Source organism: Phoxinus phoxinus, assembly GCF_949152265.1.
Source record: "Phoxinus phoxinus genome assembly, chromosome: 8".
NCBI lineage: Eukaryota > Metazoa > Chordata > Actinopteri > Cypriniformes > Leuciscidae > Phoxinus > Phoxinus phoxinus.
Window position 1 is genome coordinate 26,562,927 of NC_136883.1, and position 23,003 is coordinate 26,585,929.

Genomic DNA, 23,003 nt, shown 5'->3' on the forward strand with positions numbered 1-23,003 from the left:
GCCAGTGTTCAAAACGATCTGCTTGCCTTACCTCGATTCAAAACGGTAAGCTTGTAATAATGATTTTAATTCCAGTGGTACTGGTGGATTTCCGCGGGAATTTCGAGCATGTCTTTGCGTCATTACGTCACTTCTGTACACATAGAGAAGGAGTCCCCGGCTAGCGTGTGTGGATGATGGAGGTGGAGATTTAGCTTAGCACTTGGTATGGCGGATCCCGAAAGTTTAAAGCGACAATCACCAGGGGCAACTGGAGATTCACCAGTTGTAAAACCCAAAGACTTCGGACTTCAGATTGGCTACAGAAAAAAAATATTTTTCACGTTTTGACGTGATATAGCCTAAGGAATCGTTAGATTTAATCAGCATGATATAGCCCACTGCAATGCTTCCCCCCACCCCCCGAATTTGGTCAGAACAAAAGCGAATGTTACTTACTTGTTCAGATGACATTTTCCGATGAAAATTCTAATGTTGGTTATACACTTTCAAAAAGTATACTCTGAGATTGCTGATGACAGTAGCGACGCGGCAGCCTCAATACATTGTGTTCATCCGCGCTGTTTCATGCCGATTTACTACCCACGCAAAGTTAATAATTCCGCGAATAACTGCAATTGCAGATTTCTAACAGAGATGGCGACAAAGAGGAAAAACGACGGACTGCAGCTTTAAATTGTAAAGTATCTATGCATCATGGTAACAAGTGTTTAATTCATGCTGATAAAATTAAAATATCACTACAGTTCAGTAATGACAACTCTAGGGATAATTTGTAAAACATTTTATTAATGAAAATTAATGTACACAGGTTTGGTCTTGGCGGACTAGATCTGCTACGCTGCTGCTGAGCAAGTATGACTTGCTTCTGCTAAATGCATAGAACAATTTAAAGGAAACATGTTGCTGCTGCTAGAGAGAGGAAAACCCCTCTCTCAGGGAGCAGATCTAGGCAGGTGGTGCTGGGGAGGTGGAGGGCTAGGAAAAGAAGTTGCATAGCGCACAGCAATAGTGCATTCGTTTGATGAGACGAGGTTATAGATGTTCCATGATGTTACATGTTAATGGATACGTCTAATCGATTGTCTGGGACTGGGAACCAATCCGAACGCGAATAGTGTTTCATGGCATACATTTGATAAAAATCAAATTCTGATCAACAATCACATCATCAACCGACTCATCACGCCGCAAATTACCAAATGTCATTAGAGAGTTGTGATTGTTTTCTTGCTCCAAATGTTAAGGATGAACCCCTCGTAAGCCACCTCACATTTTTAAGTTCGACCACACGGATTTCAATAGTGCCAATGTCCTGTAACTTTATTATCAGACCAAACTCTAGCCAAGTTTTCACTATCTCTCCAACTCACTAACTTTTCCTCCACTAAACTCGACTATTATTCCTTGAGCATCTATTTGATGACGACAAACATGGCCTGACTTGTCAGCAAGATAAAAGCTGCTTGTTTGTGGTAGCTGCCAAGTTTTGATTGTTTGGGATTGCATTAGTTTAAGTAGGATGAAGACAAAGACATGCTGGGCTGAGTGCCAGGAGCAGGTCTACAGCAAGAACAGCCAAGTTAGTAGACCTTATCCCATCATACACACCCAGAGTGACATAAAGGGCCATGCAGAGAAACGCAAATTGCTTATACAATATAGAAATGAAAAACTACATATTTCTTGGTTTGGAGTTCACTTGATTCCGATCAGATGCTTACATAAGAGGAGTTATTGCAAAAGACAGCTAGACGGAACACAGTGGAATGAAACAGCAGGGGTCTCATTTTAATAAGTTAAGACTATTTTTCACTTGACATTCCATAAAAGAGCAACACTTGATGTGAAACAATAAAACAAATGATGCAAATGTGGCAGCCAAAGACGTCCATTAAAATGAATATGGCATATAGCAGCGGTGCTTTAAAGGGGATGAATTTAAACACAAATTAAAACAGCTAAATCATGCTAATTAAAACAGCCACAAAAATATTAAAGCCAATTGGCTACAAACTCACTAACCAATTAGCCTAGGTGTCGGATGGCTAGTTTCAAACTAAATATTTCAGAACAAAATAGTGCAAAATGAAAATGAATGAAAAACATTTCTCGTCGTTACTGTGAAAGCCATTTACAAATCATTTAAAATGATTAATAACAATTAATAAAATAACTTTTGCCGCTGTAGTGGACATAAGGGAATCATCTTTTAAACAGGCATTTATATTCACCAGTGTGATCATCCATATTATCCAACGAATATGCATAATGTAAAATTACAAAATTGAGATTATTATAAAATTACTTTATTATCTGCAATGTAGAGCTGCACGATTAAACATTAAAGGTGTTTAATCTCGATTCGACTATATCTTTGACAAGTACGATCACAGCGAACATTCAAACAGTCTTTAAAACCACACAGCATCATTATTTTTGTTGCAATCATTGAAATGATCACAGAAGTACTGTGATAAAAGTTTATAGTTCGGATATAAACACTGATGTCTATGGTAGCGATCAAAATTACCTTTTCAAACACACTTCAAATAAATGATCAATTACATCGTTACACCAGTAGGTGGCGACAAGTGATAGGTAAAGAAATTCATTTGTTATTAAATCATTCATTCAAGAGATTTTCATCCAGTAATAATGAAACAACTATTTATGAGTGAGTCATTGAATCCATTCAAACTAATTTTTAAACAAATAATTAATTCAAAGTAATTAAATATTTTTAAATAGACTGCAGTGATTGACAAAGTAAATTGCATGTTATTTTGGGAGAATAGATCTCTATTTTAAACAAAGAATTCGTGATTCTCAATTTATCCAGAATTGTGCAGCTCTACTGTAAAGAGGCAAACCAAGAAAGCTTCTAGTAGCTTGCAAACCAACAACAACCCAAGGGAGGCCAAGTTGCTTTAGTGTGAGGCCTTAGGGAGGGAATGCAGGTGCTGTGAGGAGCCATCTTGGGTTGCTTTGAGCAACAGACAATAAACAATGACAGAGTCATCAGCATGGTTGCTAAGGGAACACATACACAACCATTAGGGCTTTTTGATCTGTTGGGAGACAGCATGTGAATGAAGAAGAGATACATCCCATTAGGGCTGTCACTTTTGAGAAAAATCAAATTCGAACGGATATCAAATACCAGCCTATGTATTCGAATATATTCGAATATCTATTACCCCCCCCCCCCCCTCCCTCACCCCCCGCGCGCGCGGAGAAAAAAAAAAACGTCAATCGAAACTTTACTAACAGTTTGACAGTCATAAACAGGACTCCCAAAATTACACTTAAAGGACTCATATCTGCAAATAAACCTTGCCTTTACATGTGCATCTGCACGGTGCCGACCGGTTGTGCAGGAAAGTATGCAGTCATACGATGTTGGACGCCTGGCGATGCTCTGGCCGTCTGCTGCGTTTCTGGGGCGGTTTAAACCTGGCCACTTCATGCGTTTTCTCAGATCGGATAGCTATCAAAACGATTCCATTTACACCTGATCACATAGGCCTAAATGTGGTTTAAACCGGATATAAATCCGATCTTCAATTCCCGCGCTATATGCAGATTTAATGGATTTAATGTCACCGAAAGCAACAGATATGAGCTGCATTTTATTGATCATCAGCTAACATCAAAGACTGCAATAAGAGAGAGCGGCAGCCCTGGTAAGATAATTTCGTTTCTTTACTTTTAATGAAGATTATTATTATTGTGTGTTAAAGCGACTTACTTTCACTTTGATTTGCGATAGTTTGGACATTGGCTTGACGCTTGATGAATACTGTAGATCATCTGCGGTGATGCGTGTTGCAGCGCGCCGTCATATCTGACTATAACATAGCCTATATAGCCTGTAACACGCTTTTTTAAAATAAAAAGCAAACGGTCTAATCATAGACTGTAAAAAATGCGCTAGACATGGCACTTTAAAAACCGAATAGTTTATTTGAAGTTCGATTACGGATATTTCACGTCATGTTCGAATGCATATTCGAATATCGAATAAAAAGTGACAGCCCTACATCCCATATTCATCTCAGGAAAGAAGCAGAGAGAGTAGAGGGGTAAAATAAAAGTACTTAACCATATTAATCTGATGAATGAAAAACTAAAGCATGCCAAAGAAATGTGCCGTCATGGCAGGAGTCTTTGCAGCACTCGTGATTGTTTGCTGCTTATCTTAATGGCCAATTGTCTCGCTGAAGCAAATAAGAGCTGATTGCACATTTCAAAAAGCATACATAACTAGTGAATTATGTTGATGCCATCTAATAAGACAAATCAAATTAAATGCCATTAACAATTAGCCCAGCTAATATGAAGCCTCATACCATCCAGTATATAAATAAGAATGATGATACAGAACTGACGTAGGGTTTCGCTTGGGCGAATCAGCGGAGATCAATACTGGTCAATGGATGAGCATTGAACACTGCTGAGATCGTTCAAGCTCAGCAGAAATAAAAAGCCAAAGCATTACGATGTTTAAGCACATGAACACGAAAATAGGCTCAAGTCTTTCCAGGATGTTTACGGTCACCCTTTTGAAGAGCCACTCCACTAGAAAACAAACTTCTCAGCTGCAAGAGTCCAAGTTAGGTGGAGAAAGAAGATTAGAAGAGATTAAAACAATTAGATTAAACCGGAGATGAACGGTAACGCGAGACCTTCTATGACTCAGGGAGAAATCTCTCACCTCCTGCTTTATCCCATGACAAAAACTGCACTCATTGAAGGCAGTATCGCCTTTCTTGTCTTGTAACACTGGTTAGTCTTAGCAGTTCTAACCAAGGCCTTATGGGAAGGGACTCTCTGGCAACTATGATGGGCCCCAAGGGAAGGATTTATCTGCCTGTTCTTTCATCATGGCTCTTACTCAGGACTTTTTCAGGTCTGAGGCCTGAGATGGGTCACAAAAGACCTTCTATTCTATCTGCTAAAACTGCAAGATCTACATGCCAAGACATGCCTGAATATGAGTGCATTGTGATGTACATCTGAGAAAAAGGATTATATAGAATAAGAAAAAAAATGTACGGTGGGGACTTGGATCTATCCATCGGTTGTAGATTGGCTAAAAGCGAGCTTACTGTCGATTGTAAGAAAGGGGCCTGGTTTAAGCAGACTAAAAATTGGAGAAATGTGGCATACTCCACCAGAGAGAAGACACCTGAAAGATCGAGTCATGCAATTTTGATGAAGTAGTACGAGAATTATAAAACACACACAGATTCATTGTTCACAACAGAGCTGCACGATTAATCATGTAAAGAGATCATGATCTCGATTCAAACACACACGCGATCTCATTCCTAAATGGCAACGAATTGGATATGTCTATTAAACCTGACAAAATCACACTGGAACATTATAAAAATAATAAAAAAACAGCGTTGCCGCTGCTGCTGACCCAGAGAAAGCGGTTATCAATAATGTATAGGTATGTAATATGAAACAGCTTCACAAACAGACTTTTCAACCACACAGAATCATTATTTCTGATACAAATATTAAAATTATCACAGAAGTACTGGGATACAACAAATGTATAGCTTGGATATAAACACTGATGTCTACGGAAGCAAATACTTTAGAAAGTAACTTGGCGCTTCAAACAATGATTGCATCGCGCAATTACATCGTTATGCCACTAGGTAGCGAAAAGTATCTTAAAAATGTATATCATTGATTGATTAATTCAAGAGATTTGTTCAAAAACGCTGATTCATCCAGCAATGAAACAAGTGAAGTATTTATGAGTGAGTCATTGAATCATTCATTTAAATTTTTTTAAATAATTCATTAAAATGAATTAAACATTTTAAACAGACTGCATCAATTTACATTTTGTCAGAACCTCTAGTAAATGTTATTTTGTTAAGTTGTCTCTTCTCTGTTCAGAATCGTGATCTCTATTTATCCAGAATCATGCCGCTCTAGTTTACAATTGACCCTTCGCTAAGCCACACCCGAAAACCGCCACAGGCCAATCGTGGCTTAGCAACCGTAACTACGCGCGGGAGGTCTGGCAAGCTTTCGAGCGAGGGAAACACGGCTTACTAACCGAGTAACTTTAAGGTTACGTTACCCCAATCCGATCGTGGCTCTCCCGGTGTTAGTGTTATTCCACAAGATTTATGGATAAGCGGTTTGATTTATAATTATTAGATTATAATTAATTTTCACATTTCACTTACCCTGCTGTGCATGAACATAGCTGTTCCTCAGTTTGTGTGTTTCCCATTTGAATGGTCGGCGAATGAGGCGGCTGCTGCTTGCGCTGGGACTAAGCCTATAGGCTTTAGCTTCAATTTTGATTAAATTATTCTCTAATCGGTTGCATATGTCGTGGATATATCCCTCGAATGCATACTGCAGTCCCTTTTGTCTTGCTCTCTCAGATATTTCACCTGTTCGCCAAAAATGACTAATTATCTCCTTGGGAATGTCTGACACCGGTGCATACTCACTGTAATAGACGTGCCAGGCGCGAAAGCTTGCCAGGCGTAGCAACAGTAACTAAGGAGGGGCTTAGCGAAGGGTCAATTAGATCAATAAAATGGATTTAGAAAATAGATAGGGTGCATTTTAGAGATGCACCGATATGACAATTTTGCCGATACCGATAACCCTATATATTTGAAAGCCGATAACCGATATTATGGCCGATAAATCGAAATCCAATTTTTTTAAATCTTTTTTGAGATCCTGATTACAAAAACAAAAGTCACCATTAAAAGCCACATCCCAAGCACACAATTAAAATGTTCTCATTACGTATTTATATGTTATGTAGCCTATATGTCTGACTTGCATGTTGCACTTAACCGTTTTTTTCTTTTTTGAAGTGATTCCAATCATATTTCAATTCAAGCCATTCAAAAACATCATGGTGAACAGTGTGCATCTGAAGTGCCTCAGCTGAAGGAAATAATTCATTATTTATTGGCTTTAATATATCGGCCAAATTTTCTTATCGGTCCGATAATGATAACATTAAAAATAAACATTGGCCGATACCAATATCTTGTGCATCCCTAGTGCATTTTCATTTAATTTCATTACAGTTCATCTAATGAACTCAATAAGCGCAAACTTCATTATATAAAATTATAGAAGCCGTGAATCATGCAAGACAGAAAGTTGCAGTCAAGGGTTCATTTGAAAAACGAAAAATGGTACAACAATGTTGTGCATAGACACAGATAATAGGCTGCCTACAACCTAGATTGTAGCCTAAGTAAAACCTAACAATTCCTTGACTTGTGATGTATTGTTAAGTTTCGGGTCGACGAAATCAGGGTGTGACGTGGGTGGAGAGGAGCAGATATTATTGGGTGGAGTGAAAAGCCCAGCATGCGTGGAAAGACTAGGCAGGAGACAGGCTTAGTCTATCAAACAAGAGAAAGGGAGAGTAGACACAGATGGTCACATCAATAACCCCCACTCTTCCCACCACCACCACCAAGGGTGTTCATCCACTGTTTGGGCACTAGAATCAAGCACAAAGGCTGATGGTCTGGCCGGAGCAGATGGCAGGTATTTGTGGACCTGTGGGGAGCAGTGGTACAGGATGCCTCAAGCAGGAAGTGTGGGAATTCTTCTGCGAAAGAGACTACATTAACAAAAATGGGTGTTAAATTGTAATGACATATCTGACAAGCAAAGGTATTGTTTTAATTACTTTAAACCCGATTTAATGTTATTGTTATTTAGATTTTGTTATATAGTTTATATTTTTTGTTTAAATACTATAGTTTAATGTTTCCTGAATTGTCACAACATTTGTGACAACACAAAAAAATACAAATAAAATAAAATAATGAACATATAGTGCAAAGGGCTGATTTATTTGCAAATTAATCATTTGACTGGGGCTTTTTAAGAAATTAGTCAAACCGAGTCAGTAAAATAAAATAAAACATACAGTGTAAACGGGTGTCCACTTTGCAAATGATTTGTTTCACTGGTTTTTTAATGAAACCGTTTAGCCAAGTCATTGAAATGAGTCATGGACCGAACTAAGCATTCTTGACAACTCACTTCCAAAATTATTTACTTAGTGATAATCAGAATCCTGTACTAAACATTGCCAAGTGTGTTTGTTCATTTTACAGTTTGTCAACAAATCAGACTGATTAATATGACCCCATGATCACATTCGTGATTAATAGTTTGAGCACTTCTGAAATGGACATCCAGTGTAAGGCTATACGACAAAATAAAGCGTGAGCTGTGAATAATATCTTAGTCAGTAGCACTGAAAATTGCACAAACACCAAGAAAGCCTTTCGAAATACTGAACAATCTTTAGGCCATTTTTAGACGTTAACTCATAGTTCATTCATAATTTAGCATGGTTGGTGTGATGGTGTCATTATGATAAAGCAAAAACTCAAGTGACAATGCAAGATGAGCAACTATAGCTAGCCTAGTACTTCATGCATAACAAAGCCTATTTATATAATATATATATATATATATATATATATATATATATATATATATATATATATATATATATATATATATATATATATATTTCTTTTTTAGGTTGTAAGCATGACTGACCATGATTTGTTTTAATTTTTCAATTCTTTTTATAATCTTAATGACTTCACTTGTTCATTTTAAATCGTGGTGTGGCATATTTAATTTTAAAAGTACAAATATTCCAAATATAGTCGGTCAATGTTTAAAATAGGTTTAGATGTCATACCGCAGGACATGTCAAATTTGCTAAAGCATTTCATGCCAACCGCACAAATATTTCCCATCTCTATAGCCATATCTAAAAATGACCAAAATATCACAGAAAATAAATATATATATACTGCCTCATTCAGCAGCACATGACAGGGCAGATGTGTTAGAGGTTATAACGTTTAATGGGGAAATATTCCATGTCAGGAGCCAGCAGGGGCAGGCCAGTGAGTCGTGACCTGGTGCAATCAAAAGAACGCCAACTGTGCGACATCAAACAGACAATCTGGCCAAAGAAAACAATGCTATTGTGCTTTGCTAGCAGGCCAAGGGACCAAATTATGAGTTTACACATCTCTGCACTTACTTGCAATGAAGTAAATCAACCATGCATGCATTACATATATTACAATTAAAACGCTATATTTGGAGCACAATTTATACAATTTAATTTTGGGAAAATTTTACAAATGCATTCATGCACATTTAGGGTGTGTTCACACATGGCAGGTTTGGTTTGATTAAAGCGAACTTTGGTGCTGTGCTATTGCTCTGTTAGTGCGGCTCATTTAAATAAGTGTGAACGCTGCCATCCGAACCTTGGTTCACACCAAACAACAAGTGGACAGAGAACCAACTTTTCATGTGGTTTCGGTTCGCTGGTGCAGTCTGACTGAAATACGAATGGAGCAAAGACATCTAAACAAACCAAAAACAGGACGTGATGTCACAAGATGCGACCCTAAAAAGGATTTTAGGAAAATAATTTCCTCACTGTGTCCGTGACATTCCTACAATACGGCAGATTTGTGCCTCTCAATATTTTGTTCCGTTCGTCCGACATTGCTCTCTCTATGCAGTCAGTGCTGCGGGGAGTGCAGGGTGTTGGATACGGCAGCTGTGTGTGTTGGTTAAGACTAACTGTTAGGTTCTCCTGCAGCTTTATGCAGAGCAACCACTGGGGGATCCTCTGACCGTTCAGTCCTAGCTGGCTGACCTAAACTGATAACTCTAAAATAAGCTTCATGTGACTCATGATGGTGCTAAAGCAAACAATACGAGTCATTGCCAATTTTATAGATATGAAGCACAGAAACGACATGTGGAAACTATGAGCAAACGTCATCAGACTTGTGTGACCTTAAACTTGAAAAGGTCAAAATTCAAATACTTGATTTCTAATAGGAAGTGAATCTCTGAAGAACATAAAATCTCTGATGTCCTAATACACATTACTGATCTTACTGTGCGTGATGTAGGCCCTATCGCTATTTTAGGCAATACAAAAGTCGGTCGTAATCTTCATCAAAATAGAACTTTCCTTTTCGGCTGACATCCCAAATCCCACTTCACTTCCCCCTCCAACCAGCTTATTTCTGTTAGGTAAAATTGCCCCACTATTGTATTCATAATCCAAATAAATAATAAATAAAATCCAGCATACTTTTGATTTTACTTAAAAATAAATCAGATTACCATTATAAAATGGCTGTGAAAGCCATTTACTTTTGACTTTATTAGCTTCTCAGCTGTTTTGAATCAGAATATAAAATAATCTAAGCACAAATAATATGATACATGATCTGTGATAGTCAGGATCAGGATAAGAAGAGAATGATCAAACACCAGGAGCCTGGATTACAAATAACACAGCACTTAGGACACGAGTCCTGGCATAAGCCGATAAAGAGGGATTCCAGGCACAGTTCAGGCCTTTCTTCACTCTCACAGTATCACTTTCACGACAACCGAAGTGTTGTAGAGGAAGTAGTCGATCCCAAAACATCACAGGTTAGGGGAAACTACATGGCAGACTTATGGAAAGGTAATCTAATCATTAATGTGACACAAATTAGACATCATATAAGCAAATACTTAGGAAGTATTGATGCCGAAATTTCAGTAACTGAAAATATAGGTACAAAAATTTTTTATTTTCACTTTCAACTGAGATGCACGATATATCGGCCAGCCACCATTCGGTATCGGCCAATATATAGCCCATGTTACTTTTTATTGTTATCAGCCTGATAAGAAAATTTGGCCGATATATTAAAGCCAATAAATAATGGCTTATTTCCTTCAGCTGAGCACTTCAGATGTGCACTGTTCACCATGATGTTTTTGAATTGCTTGAAATATGATTGGAAATAAATAAATTAAAAAAAAAAAAAATTGCATTTTTTTTAACTGTCAGCATCTATTTTTGTGACCAAAAATTAGATAAGCTACAGCAGTGGATGCACTTCATTGGGACCAAAAAATTATGCTAGAGTAGCTAAAAGTAAAAAAATAAAATAAAATAAAAATCAGGCAAAATATCGAGAGGTGATTTTGTTGAAGAACTTTATAACTGCTTCATCACCTGTATCCTGTATCCAAGAACCCAAATTTGTCCAGTTTCGTATTTTTGCTAAATGAAAAAAAAAATTCTGGTAAAAAAATGATTTCGGTGCATCACAGGTAGGCTATAGGTATAGATTAGGTATAGTGCACATTGCACACAAGCAGAGTATACACAGACAAAATGTTAAATTTAAATGTCCCTATGAATGCCAAAATTTAGAAGACAATAAAAAATAGCACAATAACATACCTGTCAACATTGCACCAGCATAAAGTTTTGCTAGAACAAATCTCCCTCCTTCAGTCATGGAAAAAGGCATGGCTGTTAATATGAGGGGTGTTTTCATGTTACTACAACCCCAATTGGCTGCAGCGCAAAGCTAATGAAATGCTCCGCACAGGCGGATTCTGTGCATCATGCTGCTATTAACAGTCTTAGTCATCATAAGAGCGAGGGGACAGAGACGTTCCTGCCAAATGAGCACTGCTGCTCAGACAAACGCAATGTCATGATACCAACGCACCCCCCTCTAAAAACCAACCCCCTCTCTCTCTCTAACGCTCTCTCCTTCTACATAAATAATAGGCATTTCTGTCTGCAAACAGCCCTGGAGGACTCAGCCCTTGGGGTGATGCCAAATCCCCATGGTTACTACAATGCAGTAACAGCCTCTTTCCTGTGATGATGATGATCTTGCTCATGAGATGAAAAGGAAACAGACCATCCGGCTTAGTTTGCTGGAAAGTAAAAGGGAACCTTATAAAAAAAAAATCTGTGAACACAGGAGCAAATTTGGCCGATGAGTTTTCACGACTCCTCCAGTCATTTGCAATCAATGTAGCCGTTTAATTATTTTCATGCACAACAACTAGACATTTTTTTATTTATTATTTACTTTCATAAATTCCCTTAAAAAGGCGTCTGATATAATGAGAAAAATTAGAGACAGTTTGAGTGGCTTGGGGGAAGGGACAGTGGGTAAGAGGGCATAATTGCTGAGAACAATATTAAAAAGAGGGTCCCTGCAATTACTCAGTCAATTAACTTGGTATGAAAACTCAGGCAGCATCATCATCTTAATTATAATATAGCTGCATGCCATGAGAAAGCACAGACCTCATATTTCTATGTTCTTCTTTTAGGGTTAAAACTGTATTATCTTTCATACATTTTCCAGGCCGGGGATACTAGGTTTTCTGAGACTGTGGAGACCCACAAAGTTACTGCCACTTCCACAGATGAAAATACTCAAAATAGAATGAAAAACAAATAAACTCAAAACAGAAAAGCACTTCTGCCTCATTACAGATGAAACAGGAGTTATGTTGAGCACAATATGTGCATCAATGAGCATTCATAATAACAAACAACTAACAATTTGACAAATGTCACTGTGGCTTAACCAATATGAAAGAAGCCATTTTGCTGTCATGTGACAAGAAAAGCATAAGAGGGACTCTTTTTTTGCATGAAAAAAAATGTAACTTAATATTTTGACCTTTTTGTGAGTAGGCATTTCAAATGGTTCAAATGGAGTAGCCTAACTTCAAGACAAAACCTTGATTTTCGTGAATCAAAAATACATTTCCTTAAAAAATGTTTCGAAAATATTGACCAGTAAAAAATGCTATGTTACCCCACGTGACATTTTTAGTCATTAAATCAAAATATTTGTAAAAACAGTATTTTGCTAATCTATGAAACAAGATAACACCCTTTCCAACTTGCCAAATGAGTTTTAACTAGACTTTTAAACAGTTCTTCTTTTGTGTAATATAAACCTTATTTGTCATTGACCCAACAACATGTGACAAGCTTCTATCAAACCTGTTATTCGCAACAACAAAAAAAGAAGATGATTAGCATGATGCACAAGTGAGGCACCACTGCCTTAACCAGCCATTCAAATACTACTGCGGTTTATGATTCTTACCTTTGACTTGAGTCTCGTAATCTGTAATGATCTCTTTTTCTTTTTTAAACTTCCCAGGAGGGTTCGACATTTTCAATAGTGAATAGTAGTAATATCAATAGTTCAGTTATGAGAATGTTTGTAAACTGGCTTATTGTTGGGGCTTTTCCTATTTCCAGGTCGCCCTATAGCGGCAAGTGCATCCCAGAGATTGTTCAAGTTGCTCAGGCTGAAAATCCCAAAAGCCAAACCCCGCAAATGTTCATAGTCCGAGTTCCGAACGACTCCGCCGTCAATGCTATCAAAACAGAGCGCGCACTGGAAGAGTTTCCTCCCAAGTAACCCTTTCCTTGGAAAAATGTCCACGGTGTGTTCCAGCAAGAGGAAATCGAGCCCTTCAAGCTGTCTTTTAGTCACCCGCCGACGGATCTGGACGGACAGAACAGCATAATGACATGTTACTCAGGGCTAGCGTGATTCCCAGCACCCTTTCCTCGCGTCCGTGTGACTGATCGCCGGACAGTTTCGCGGATTCTGACTGACCTCAAAGCAGCTGGAAAAGCAAGTGGTTGGAAATGGGAGGGATTGGAGGTGGAGGGGGTGCACGTAGCGGAAATGTGGACGGGAACGGGATTAACAACTTTTCTAACCAGTTGTCCCCGACAGTAATTTTGTTGTCGTTACAGAGTAGGCTAAGCGATTCCAAATATTGCATTTTGATGCTAATAAAACAGTTTGAAAACTTGTTGTGAAATGTGTTTTTTGAGATTGATATATGCTAACGCTTCAAATCGTTACAGTCTTGATCCTTTAAAGTGCATATGATTTATGGTAATGACTTTTAAAAGTCGTAAAGTTAAGCCTTGTGAATATTTTTGTCTGGTTTCAGCAACTCGTTTTAGGAAGGAACGCACCAGTGTGTTGTGTAGGACGCCTAGTGGCCAGTAATGAGAATTACACGAAAATAAATCACTACGGTTGGGAAAGAAATTAACGAAGGCGATTCCGTTCCGGATTTTAACAGAAAATACATAACCAGTCAGAGTTTAAAAAAAAATCAATTACTTTTTACCCACTTTTTACAGTTTACACTTTAAACTCGGCTCTACATTAAATACAAATGCTAAGCAAATAGAAAAGGTTTCCACATTATTTAATTGGATCAATTATTAATTTAGGCTATCTATTTTTATTATTATAAAATACTAACAAAGCCCAAAAGGGAGGTATAGTTTTAGGGAGGTATAAAACTATAGAGGTATAGTTTTATGGTATAATCTGAAGATGTGGATAAACTGACAGTCAGCTGATATCACATAGCGCCACTTACAGGACAGTTGTTTTGTTGCGAGACTTTTAGAAAATGGTAGAGCCAATTAATCTAATATCAAAAATGTTTAGCACACAACTATCCCTCTAAACAAATTTCAAGAGTGTTGAAAGCATCACTTCTCAATAAAGATAATATTTTAAACTCTTTGAAACGTTTTACATGCTTTCATCTTGGTTTCTTTCACAGATGCCTTTTATAGAATTTATTGCCCCTGACCAAGACGTTCTATCAATAAAAATCCATTATATTAAAAAGATGAATTATTACATGTTTAAAACGACAATGATCTTAACAAAGAGTGGCATAAATAAAATAATAATATTTTCCACATTATATAGATATGACAATGTTCCAAAATTAAACATTGATTTAATTTCCCCATATTCATCTGCTAAAAATTAAAGTTCGAAATCTATTTATCCCTAAACTGTGTGAATGACTATCAAGCTCAAAGAGTGCTGTTGTGTGTACATATATGGGTACGTAATTCTAGAAAATATAAATATGATTTGTTAAAATTTACGTTTAAAACTAATTCCATCCCCCACCACCAATTTAATTTTACCTGAAAAATATACTGTATAAACAAATAGGAAATATTTTATTTTAAAACAGCAAACACGTTTGCAAATTAATCAACAAATACATAAAAACATAAGTTGACATTGAAAACAAAAATAAAACTCAAAACTTTTTTATATGTGAATACATACACTTTTACCACTTAATCCTGTTGATGCACATGATATATTAACCTATATATTAATAAAATATTATATTGATTAAATAACTAAATAGCAGTAGAATATTATATGTCCCCCAGGAGTAACACAGTGATTCACTTTTTTCACAGGTTTTTGATTGACTAAAAAGAATCGGATCATAACCATCATTAATTTACCATGACTGCTCCCTGCTGGTGGAATGGTCTGCCTAACTCAATCAGAGCTGCTGAGTCTGTAGCCATTTTTAAGAAATTGCTGAAGACCTATCTTTTTCGACAGCACTTGATCCAGTAACACTAACTCTTTCTCCACTATTCTATCTTTATAAAAAAAAAAAAAAATTAAATCCTGCGTTAGATTGAACTGTGAAGGGTCATAGCACTTACTTACTGTTGTCCTACTGTTAGTTTAATTGCTTCTATTGCTCTCATTTGTAAGTCGCTTTGGATAAAAGTGTCAGCTAAATGAATAAATGTAAATGTAGACTACATTAGCCGCTGTTTGTTTCTGATTCAAACATGGTATTACATTAATACACTAATGTAGTCATGTATACAGCTATAAACTTTAAGATATAGAATCACCAATTTGCCCAAAACACTGTCACTGGTAATGGTTAGTTAACCATTTTTGTAACTTTTATTTTAAGTGCACCTGACATCCACTCCAGCACTGTATCAAGTCTAAATGCTTGATAAATAAAGATCAGGCGGGTTCAAAGTAAAATAAATGTATTTGATTTATTTGCACTGAGCTGAAAGCAAAAGACACCTTCAAAAAAAATGAAAAAAAAAATGAAATTTTAACAATGTAAAAAATCTGTTTACATAACCCAGGTAGGTTACAACATAAAAACTTTGCACTGTTATTTCAATCGACTTAATAAATTAATATTTTACAGTAAACATGGAGGGCATTAATGCACAGCAGCATATGGTGAACCATGTTATATTATAACATACAGTGTAGCATGTGTAAAAACAACAAAACAACACGTAAAACATCATACCAAATGAATGAACTGCTCCAAAAATAAGTTACAAGACAACTGAAAATGGATGTTGATGCATAGCATCTGCTCGCTGCCTTTAATTCTTTATGCGGGACTGTATTAATGTTCTCCAAACTAGGTGTTTTTGAAAAAGGCTTCCTCCAATACCTCCGTGAATTTGTCCTTCATCTGTTGACGAAAGCCACTGTACCACTCCAGCAGTCTCATCCTCCTCTCTGTTTTTTCTTTCTGGTTCATCCCTCTCTCCCTCTCCAGGATGGCAGGCAGCTCCTTCCAGTCCTTGAGGAAGATGAAGGGTGCTCCTGCATCTTTAAGCAGTCGGAGCGGGGACCGGTTACCAACCGCACAGGCCCCTGGAGTCAGGACGTCCTCCACCACGGGCACAGAGCCATAGGCACAGGCTTCGTAGATGCGGTAGCACTCTGTGTTCACTCCCACCGGACAAAGAGTGAGGTCACTTTGTGCTAATGCCATCTGGTACTGTCGGGAGGTGTCTGCAGTCTCTTGAGGAAGCCACCTGATGACACAAAATGCAAGAAGTATTGCACAATTTAGAAATGTTTGGGATATTATTTATTGAAGGAATTTAAGGAGAGATCATTCTAATATGATGATTTGCTGCTCAAGAAACATTTATCAGTTGAAAACAGTTGTGCTGCCTTATACTTTTGTGGAAACAGTGACACTTTATTTTAGGATTTTATTGATTAATAGAAAGTTCAAAAGAACAGCATTTGTAACATCATAAATATATTTACTTTCTGAATGAAAGTAAGCATTTATTTATTTTAAAATATTACTGGCTATGAACTTTTTAATAGTAGGGTAAGTATTTTACAACTTCACTTATCCGCCAATTTTGTGAATGCAAATGATATAAAATCAGACTGATGAAATGTTTCCAGAAATACGTACTTCTCTCTAACATGCATGAGGCAATCTGTCTCCATGCCGCTCTGCTTTAGGACGCCCGTCAGAGTTTCCCTGGATGAATTTTTATAGATAGTCCCAAGAAAGTTGCAGAGGAATGGTCTTACAGTTTTCACCATCTGACCGCTAAGTGTGACTACTGGGAAATGCCTATACCTGCAGAGAAAGAAAAAGCACATTATTAACAAATAAACTGATGTTAATTTAAATTATATAACATAAAAATATAACGGAAAGTCCTCTTTAAAATATATTAAGAGCTTACGTGGCAACACCCAGGGGCCACTGAAAGATGTCTTTATCGTTGACCCAAAGACTGTCGTACACAAGAAAGAGCAGGTCCACAAACCCGCCGTGCCTCTTAAGGTAAGGACTGATCCAGTCATTATTGCACCGCTCGTTGCCCAAAAGGACCACAGCAACCCGAGAGACAGTGCGAGCCTGCACCAGACCCTGGACATGCTGAAGCCACTGGACAGAGTAGGAGATTTTCTGCTGCTCACGGCCATTCAAAACCAACACCACACTGTCTGTGTCCAGAGAAACATGCCCTTGGACCACTGCTGGCCCTGTGTAGAAACTGAGGACAGATTGTGATAAAAGAGATTATAGAAGGTTTCTGAAAATGCAACACAGTGCTTTACTTACAATACAAATATCATGTATTTAATCTGCGTTTTCTGTCTTTAAGTAAAACTCCTGCGTTTTATTGAAAGAGGTCTCGTGCATGGAAGCTTGTTGGAATACAAAATAAAAGGTAATTGTGACATTTTATCTCACAATTCTGACTTTCCAACTCGCAACTCCAAAGTTTACATCTCACATTTCTGAGGGGGAAAAAAGTTTAGCAACACAGCAAAAGTTTAGGATTGTACTGCTGTGGTATCATGGTAAAGATGAATTTTAACCACTGATTCTTCACATGCTCATCCTTGGGCAGTAAAAAAAAAGGCAATATTGTGAATTAATATTATAATTTTTTTCTTTCTATTTGAATAATTTTACATTTTAACTCATTTCTGTGATGGCAAAGTTGATTTTCAGTATTTGCATTAGAATTTTAGAACAGCATTTATTTGAAACAGGAAACATTTGCAACATTATAAAAGTCTTTAATGTTGCATTTAATGCATGAATACCTGAAATTGATCTTCCCAGACTGAATCTCTCCTTCTCTCCATTGGCTGGATTTGTCCGCCGGGATGAGAGGCCCTTCTAAAATATGTTCCCACAAATATAGTCCTAGGAAAATGTGAAAAAGGAAATATATTTAATAATTTTGTTCTCTACTAATGCAAAAAATAATAAATATATATATAAATATATATATATATATATATATATATATATATATATATATATATATATATATATATATATATATATATATACACACACACACACACAGTATATCAAGACACAGAAATGCAATGATCTCTGGAACCAACAAACATTTTCCACTTGCCAATGGCTGCTTTTCCCCAGATCTGAACTTTATATGTTTTTGGCCTGATTTTAGCAACATGATCTTGATATGATCTGAAGGCATTTCTTCGTTTTTGCAGAACTAAGGAGTGTGCACGCTCATCCTCTTCCCATGGGTTCCACTCTTCCTCTCCTGCTTTTCCATTATCTGAAAACACATACATTTTATTAAACAAATCTAGTGTTACATGCGATCATAAATGTGTATGCTTTTATTGTATGTAGTACGCTATATTATATTGTTGTCTATTATAACAAACCCATTAGATTATGCTGGTTATGATTTATTATCTTACCTAAAATCACAGTGCCCTTTTTCACTACTCGATGAACGCGAGAAATAACCCTCTTGCTGAAAAATACATTATACGCGGCGTACAGTGAAAATATTGCATAAGCTAAAACAACTATGATCGCTATTTTCCGGCGAAAGAATCTCATGTTTGATTTTCAGGTGACCATCCTGCGGATCCCGACCAGTGTGTACAAGAAATGTCCAGTTTTTGAAAGAAATTGTTCACGTTAGAACGATTCATTCGCGAAGATTCATTCAGCGGATAGCTGAGTGAGCTGAGAAAATTTCACTAAAACTGTTCGAATGAACCGATTCGCAAAAATGAATCGAACGTCTCGTCACTACTGTTTACATTTTCCCGAGACTGCCTTGTACTGCCTGTTCGAAATGATAACATTATCAAAAATAATTAAATATTTTAACAAATACTGTGAAAACTACATGCGACACTAATTAAAATATGTATTGTATTTACCATTTAAATAGCTTAAATGAAGTATTTGTTTTATATTTTCTGTTTTACAGTGCGCTTTCCGGTCAGTCAATCTCCGGTCGACTATGACGTGCTGAAGGAGGAGCTTCCGCTATTCAAGCTCTCTCTCTTCAGAGGTCGGTGTGACCGTACGAGTTGCCAGTAGTATCCTTCTTAACTGGTCAAAAATGATGTCCCTGGCCGCTCGTTTGGGGACTTTGTCCCCTTACCTGCAGGCTTGTGGTCCGCTGAAAACATTAGTACCCGGAGCAGTGAACAAAGAAGTGCTGATGAAGTGTGCTGCGAGCGGTAGGTGATCATCATATAACGTGGTCATATTAACAGGCTGGTCAGACTCTTGACATTCGGTTATGACATCCGAAATAATGTTACAAACGTAAAAGGTCTAAATGAGATGGCTCCTTCTAATACAATAATTAATACATAATTCCTTAGTTAAGTGTGTGTGTATATATATATATATATATATATATACACACATGCATGCATGCCATGCATACATACAGTGTATATATACACACACACATACAGTATACACAATACATACATACATATATATATATATAGATATAGTATATGCATACGTGTATGTACGGTAAGTGTGTGTTCATACAGTATATATACACAGACACACTTCCATACACGTATCATATGCATATATAAATTATAAATCTAACTGATGCAGTGTGTATCGATTTATTTCTTTTAAACAACCATGCCAGGTATCCATGGCCATTTTCTAGAATGACAATGCCAAGACTCATCCGGCTCAAATTGTGAAGGGAGCATGAGCAATCATTTTGACACATTTGCCACCACAGAGTCCTGACCTTAATCCCATTGAAAGTCTTTGGGATGTGCTGAAGTACTTCACTGGCCCACTGTCAATACAAGATCTCAGACCAAAATTAATGCAACTCTTGATGAATGTTATGGACTGACAGCCACAGTCACCACCGTTCACTCTCATTGCATCTTTTTTTTCCATGCAAGGAAAGTTAACATCTCTTATGTTAAACAGAAGAAAGAAAGATATGACTATTGTTTTATCTCCTTTTAGGCCATTTTGGAGCACGTCTCGCTCACACAGACATCAAAATCCCTGACTTCTCTGACTATCGGCGTGCTGAGGTGTTGGATCCTAAGGCATCCTCTCAGGAGAGCAGTGAAACTAGACGGGCCTTCTCTTACTTGGTGACCGGATCCACTGCTGTGTTGGGTGTCTATGCTGCCAAGACGGTTGTGACCCAATTCATTTCCTCAATGAGTGCCTCTGCTGACGTCCTGGCCCTGTCCAAAATCGAGGTCAAGTTGTCCGATATCCCAGAAGGGAAAAACATGACCTTCAAGTGGAGAGGCAAGCCTCTGTTTGTTCGTCACAGAACAGAGAAGGAGATCGCAGCTGAGGAGAGTGTAGACCTTTCGGAGCTCCGAGACCCCCAGCATGACAAAGATCGCGTCAGCAACCCCACCTGGATCATCGTTATTGGTGTCTGCACTCATCTCGGCTGTGTCCCAATCGCAAATGCCGGTGATTACGGCGGGTACTACTGCCCCTGCCACGGGTCACATTACGATGCTTCAGGAAGGATCAGAAAAGGTCCCGCACCTCTCAACTTGGAGGTGCCTTATTATGAATTTCCTGATGAGGAAACTGTAATTGTTGGATAGGATAATGGACATTTTCTCTGTATACTTTTAATCTGTCTGGCCAAATCTAACTATTAATAAATATATATTTTAAAGCAACCAAAATCTATGTTTTTGAGGCTTTTAACTAGGCATGCAATGCAAGTATTGGTTACAAATTAACAAACAGATTTCTGTCAGAGTCAGACCAAAAAATGTTTAATTAAATAACTTTAAAAAGGCATTCTTTCAACAATATCATTTCCATATGTTCCAAAATAAACACTCCTCTAAGTGTTCTGAAAATAAACCACACAAAATGCCAGTATCATTTCAAAGAACAAACAGTGCTTGACAGATTTAAATGTACTATATAAATTAAATAAAAACATTATTATATGCCAGTTTCAACTACAGTACTCAAGCATCCAGTCAAACAATCCCTATAACACATGATTTTAATGTGTCTGGCTAAATCTATATACTATAAATAGATATTTTAAAGCAGCCAGCATTTTGTTATTAAGGCGTTTGACTGGCCATGCGAATATTGGTTACAAATTAACACGGAGTTCTATTAAACAAACAAAAAAAGTTTAAATAATTTTAAAAAGGCATTAATTCAACAATATAATCCACATATGCTCAATCTTCCTAAGTGTTCAAATAAACTACCAATTATGCCAGGAAATAATTTCAAAGAATATACAGATTCAAATGCACTGTATAAAGTTTAAAACATGTTGTATGCTAGTTTCAACTACAGTCCTCAAGCATCCAATCAAACAACCCGTATGACATGATTCTAAGGTTTGAAATGTTTGTTTTTGTTTTTGTGAAGGTAGTGTCAGTCAATATAATGCACTTCAGCTTGAAGTTCCTTCTGTATATAGCTCAGAAGAGCAGCAGTTACCTGCTGCTGAAGTGTGGCATTTCCCATTACAAGGGCAGTCAGCTGTGCAACATCAGTCCATGTTATTGAGCCTAAGACAGCTGCAATATCCTCACAGAGTCTGTGCTGCTGGTCTGGTGTCAGTTCCATGATAACCTGGGGAAGAGGTTTAAATTGTCCGCTTGTCATCCAGCATCCAAGAAGTCCTCCAACAGCCCCACCTTAAAAACACAAAGGTGCATGTAAGAAAAAGCATCACATACTAATATATATATAGGTTGACACCTGTACTAAAGGCATGCATGTACTTGCCCACTGCAATTCCCAGAGGACCGCCTATTAAGCCTCCTGCAAAAGCTAGACCACCAGCTGCCGCTGCTCCTTTTCCAGACTGCTTCACTGCGGTTTTTACTTGTTGATTTGCGGATAGATCACAACACAGTTTCATTACGTCATCAACACGTGGCGGCATCTTGCTTGGAAAGATTACGGTGTAACTGTAACATGAAAACAAATAAGTGTGACTACATATTAAAATCCGTTCTAAAATGCATATTTTATATATATATATATATATATATATATATATATATATATATATATATATAGAGAGAGAGAGAGAGAGAGAGAGAGAGAGAGAGAGAGAGAGAGAGAGAGAGAGAGAGAGAGAGAGAGAGAGAGAGAGAGAGAGAGAGAGAGAGAGAATCGAACCGAACACATTTAACGTTACAGTATAAAACGTTGTCAAAAGGACACATACATACATAAAATAAGAGCTGTACAATCACCGTCAAAAGCAACTTTTCGATTCCCTAATGAAAGTATATAACCGACACTGTGGCATCAACCTTTTAACGTTAGTTATATGGTGACCAACGTCAAACTATCAAACGCCAACAAGCGCTAGGTCATGATTTTTTTTTTAAAGTGTGAAGCTAAGCTAGAAATATATTTTTCAAAATAAAACACCTTCCCAGAAAAAAAAAATTATGCCAAGTTTTAAAAGTTAAAATATTAAATTGTGAATTTTATTTGAAAAGATAAATTGAGATTTAATTTAAACAGCGACCTTTGCTTGTCCTTTAACTTACCAGTGAATGAAAAGAAATGTATATACTATTAAATATTTATACATATGTAGTTATTTAATTTTGGGTAATCATAACGTTTTTTTATTTGTTTATTTTTATTTTTTATTAAATTTTATAAACTCAGCAAAAAATATA

The 23,003-nt window shown here is 37.1% G+C and overlaps 4 protein-coding genes across 9 annotated transcripts in view; 1 reads left to right on the forward strand and 3 right to left on the reverse strand.

Annotated features, from left to right (window-relative positions):
* The window catches only part of srgap1a (SLIT-ROBO Rho GTPase activating protein 1a), a 112,028-nt gene extending 98,478 nt beyond the window's left edge, over positions 1-13,550 (reverse strand). For 4 of the 5 annotated variants that reach the window (XM_079621999.1, XM_079621997.1, XM_079621996.1 and 1 more), the window contains exon 1: positions 13,005-13,534. In XM_079621999.1, the coding sequence (XP_079478125.1) occupies positions 13,005-13,074 (70 nt within the window). In that variant the 5' untranslated portion in view covers positions 13,075-13,534. Of the gene's footprint in view, positions 1-13,004 lie in introns of all 5 variants that reach the window. The other variant, XM_079621998.1, reaches the window with a different exon arrangement.
* Positions 13,551-14,900: 1,350 nt separating this feature from the next.
* On the reverse strand, positions 14,901-19,088 carry rxylt1 (ribitol xylosyltransferase 1). The gene is made up of 6 exons (XM_079620978.1): positions 18,765-19,088; positions 18,449-18,616; positions 18,123-18,225; positions 17,249-17,563; positions 16,969-17,139; positions 14,901-16,570 (listed from the first exon to the last, which is right to left on the reverse strand). Exons 1-6 carry the CDS (start codon positions 18,907-18,909, stop codon positions 16,168-16,170), a joined length of 1,305 nt encoding a protein of 434 aa, XP_079477104.1. The 5' UTR covers positions 18,910-19,088; the 3' UTR covers positions 14,901-16,167.
* A 264-nt stretch (positions 19,089-19,352) lies between these two features.
* On the forward strand, positions 19,353-20,931 carry LOC307002952 (cytochrome b-c1 complex subunit Rieske, mitochondrial-like). Its single transcript, XM_079620979.1, has 2 exons — positions 19,353-19,544; positions 20,317-20,931. The coding sequence occupies exons 1-2, from the start codon at positions 19,424-19,426 to the stop codon at positions 20,925-20,927; spliced, it is 732 nt and encodes a 243-aa protein (XP_079477105.1). The 5' UTR covers positions 19,353-19,423; the 3' UTR covers positions 20,928-20,931.
* An 801-nt stretch (positions 20,932-21,732) lies between these two features.
* Positions 21,733-22,706, reverse strand: LOC307002953 (protein C19orf12 homolog; the record flags this gene model as incomplete). 2 transcript variants are annotated; one of them, XM_079620981.1, is made up of 3 exons in its annotated part: positions 22,566-22,706; positions 22,090-22,274; positions 21,733-21,998 (listed from the first exon to the last, which is right to left on the reverse strand). In XM_079620981.1, exons 2-3 carry the CDS (start codon positions 22,247-22,249, stop codon positions 21,733-21,735), a joined length of 426 nt encoding a protein of 141 aa, XP_079477107.1. In that variant the 5' UTR covers positions 22,250-22,274; positions 22,566-22,706. The 2 variants fall into 2 exon arrangements, with proteins under 2 accessions (XP_079477107.1, XP_079477106.1); XM_079620980.1 differs by having other exon boundaries at positions 22,542-22,693.
* Positions 22,707-23,003: the final 297 nt, after the last annotated feature.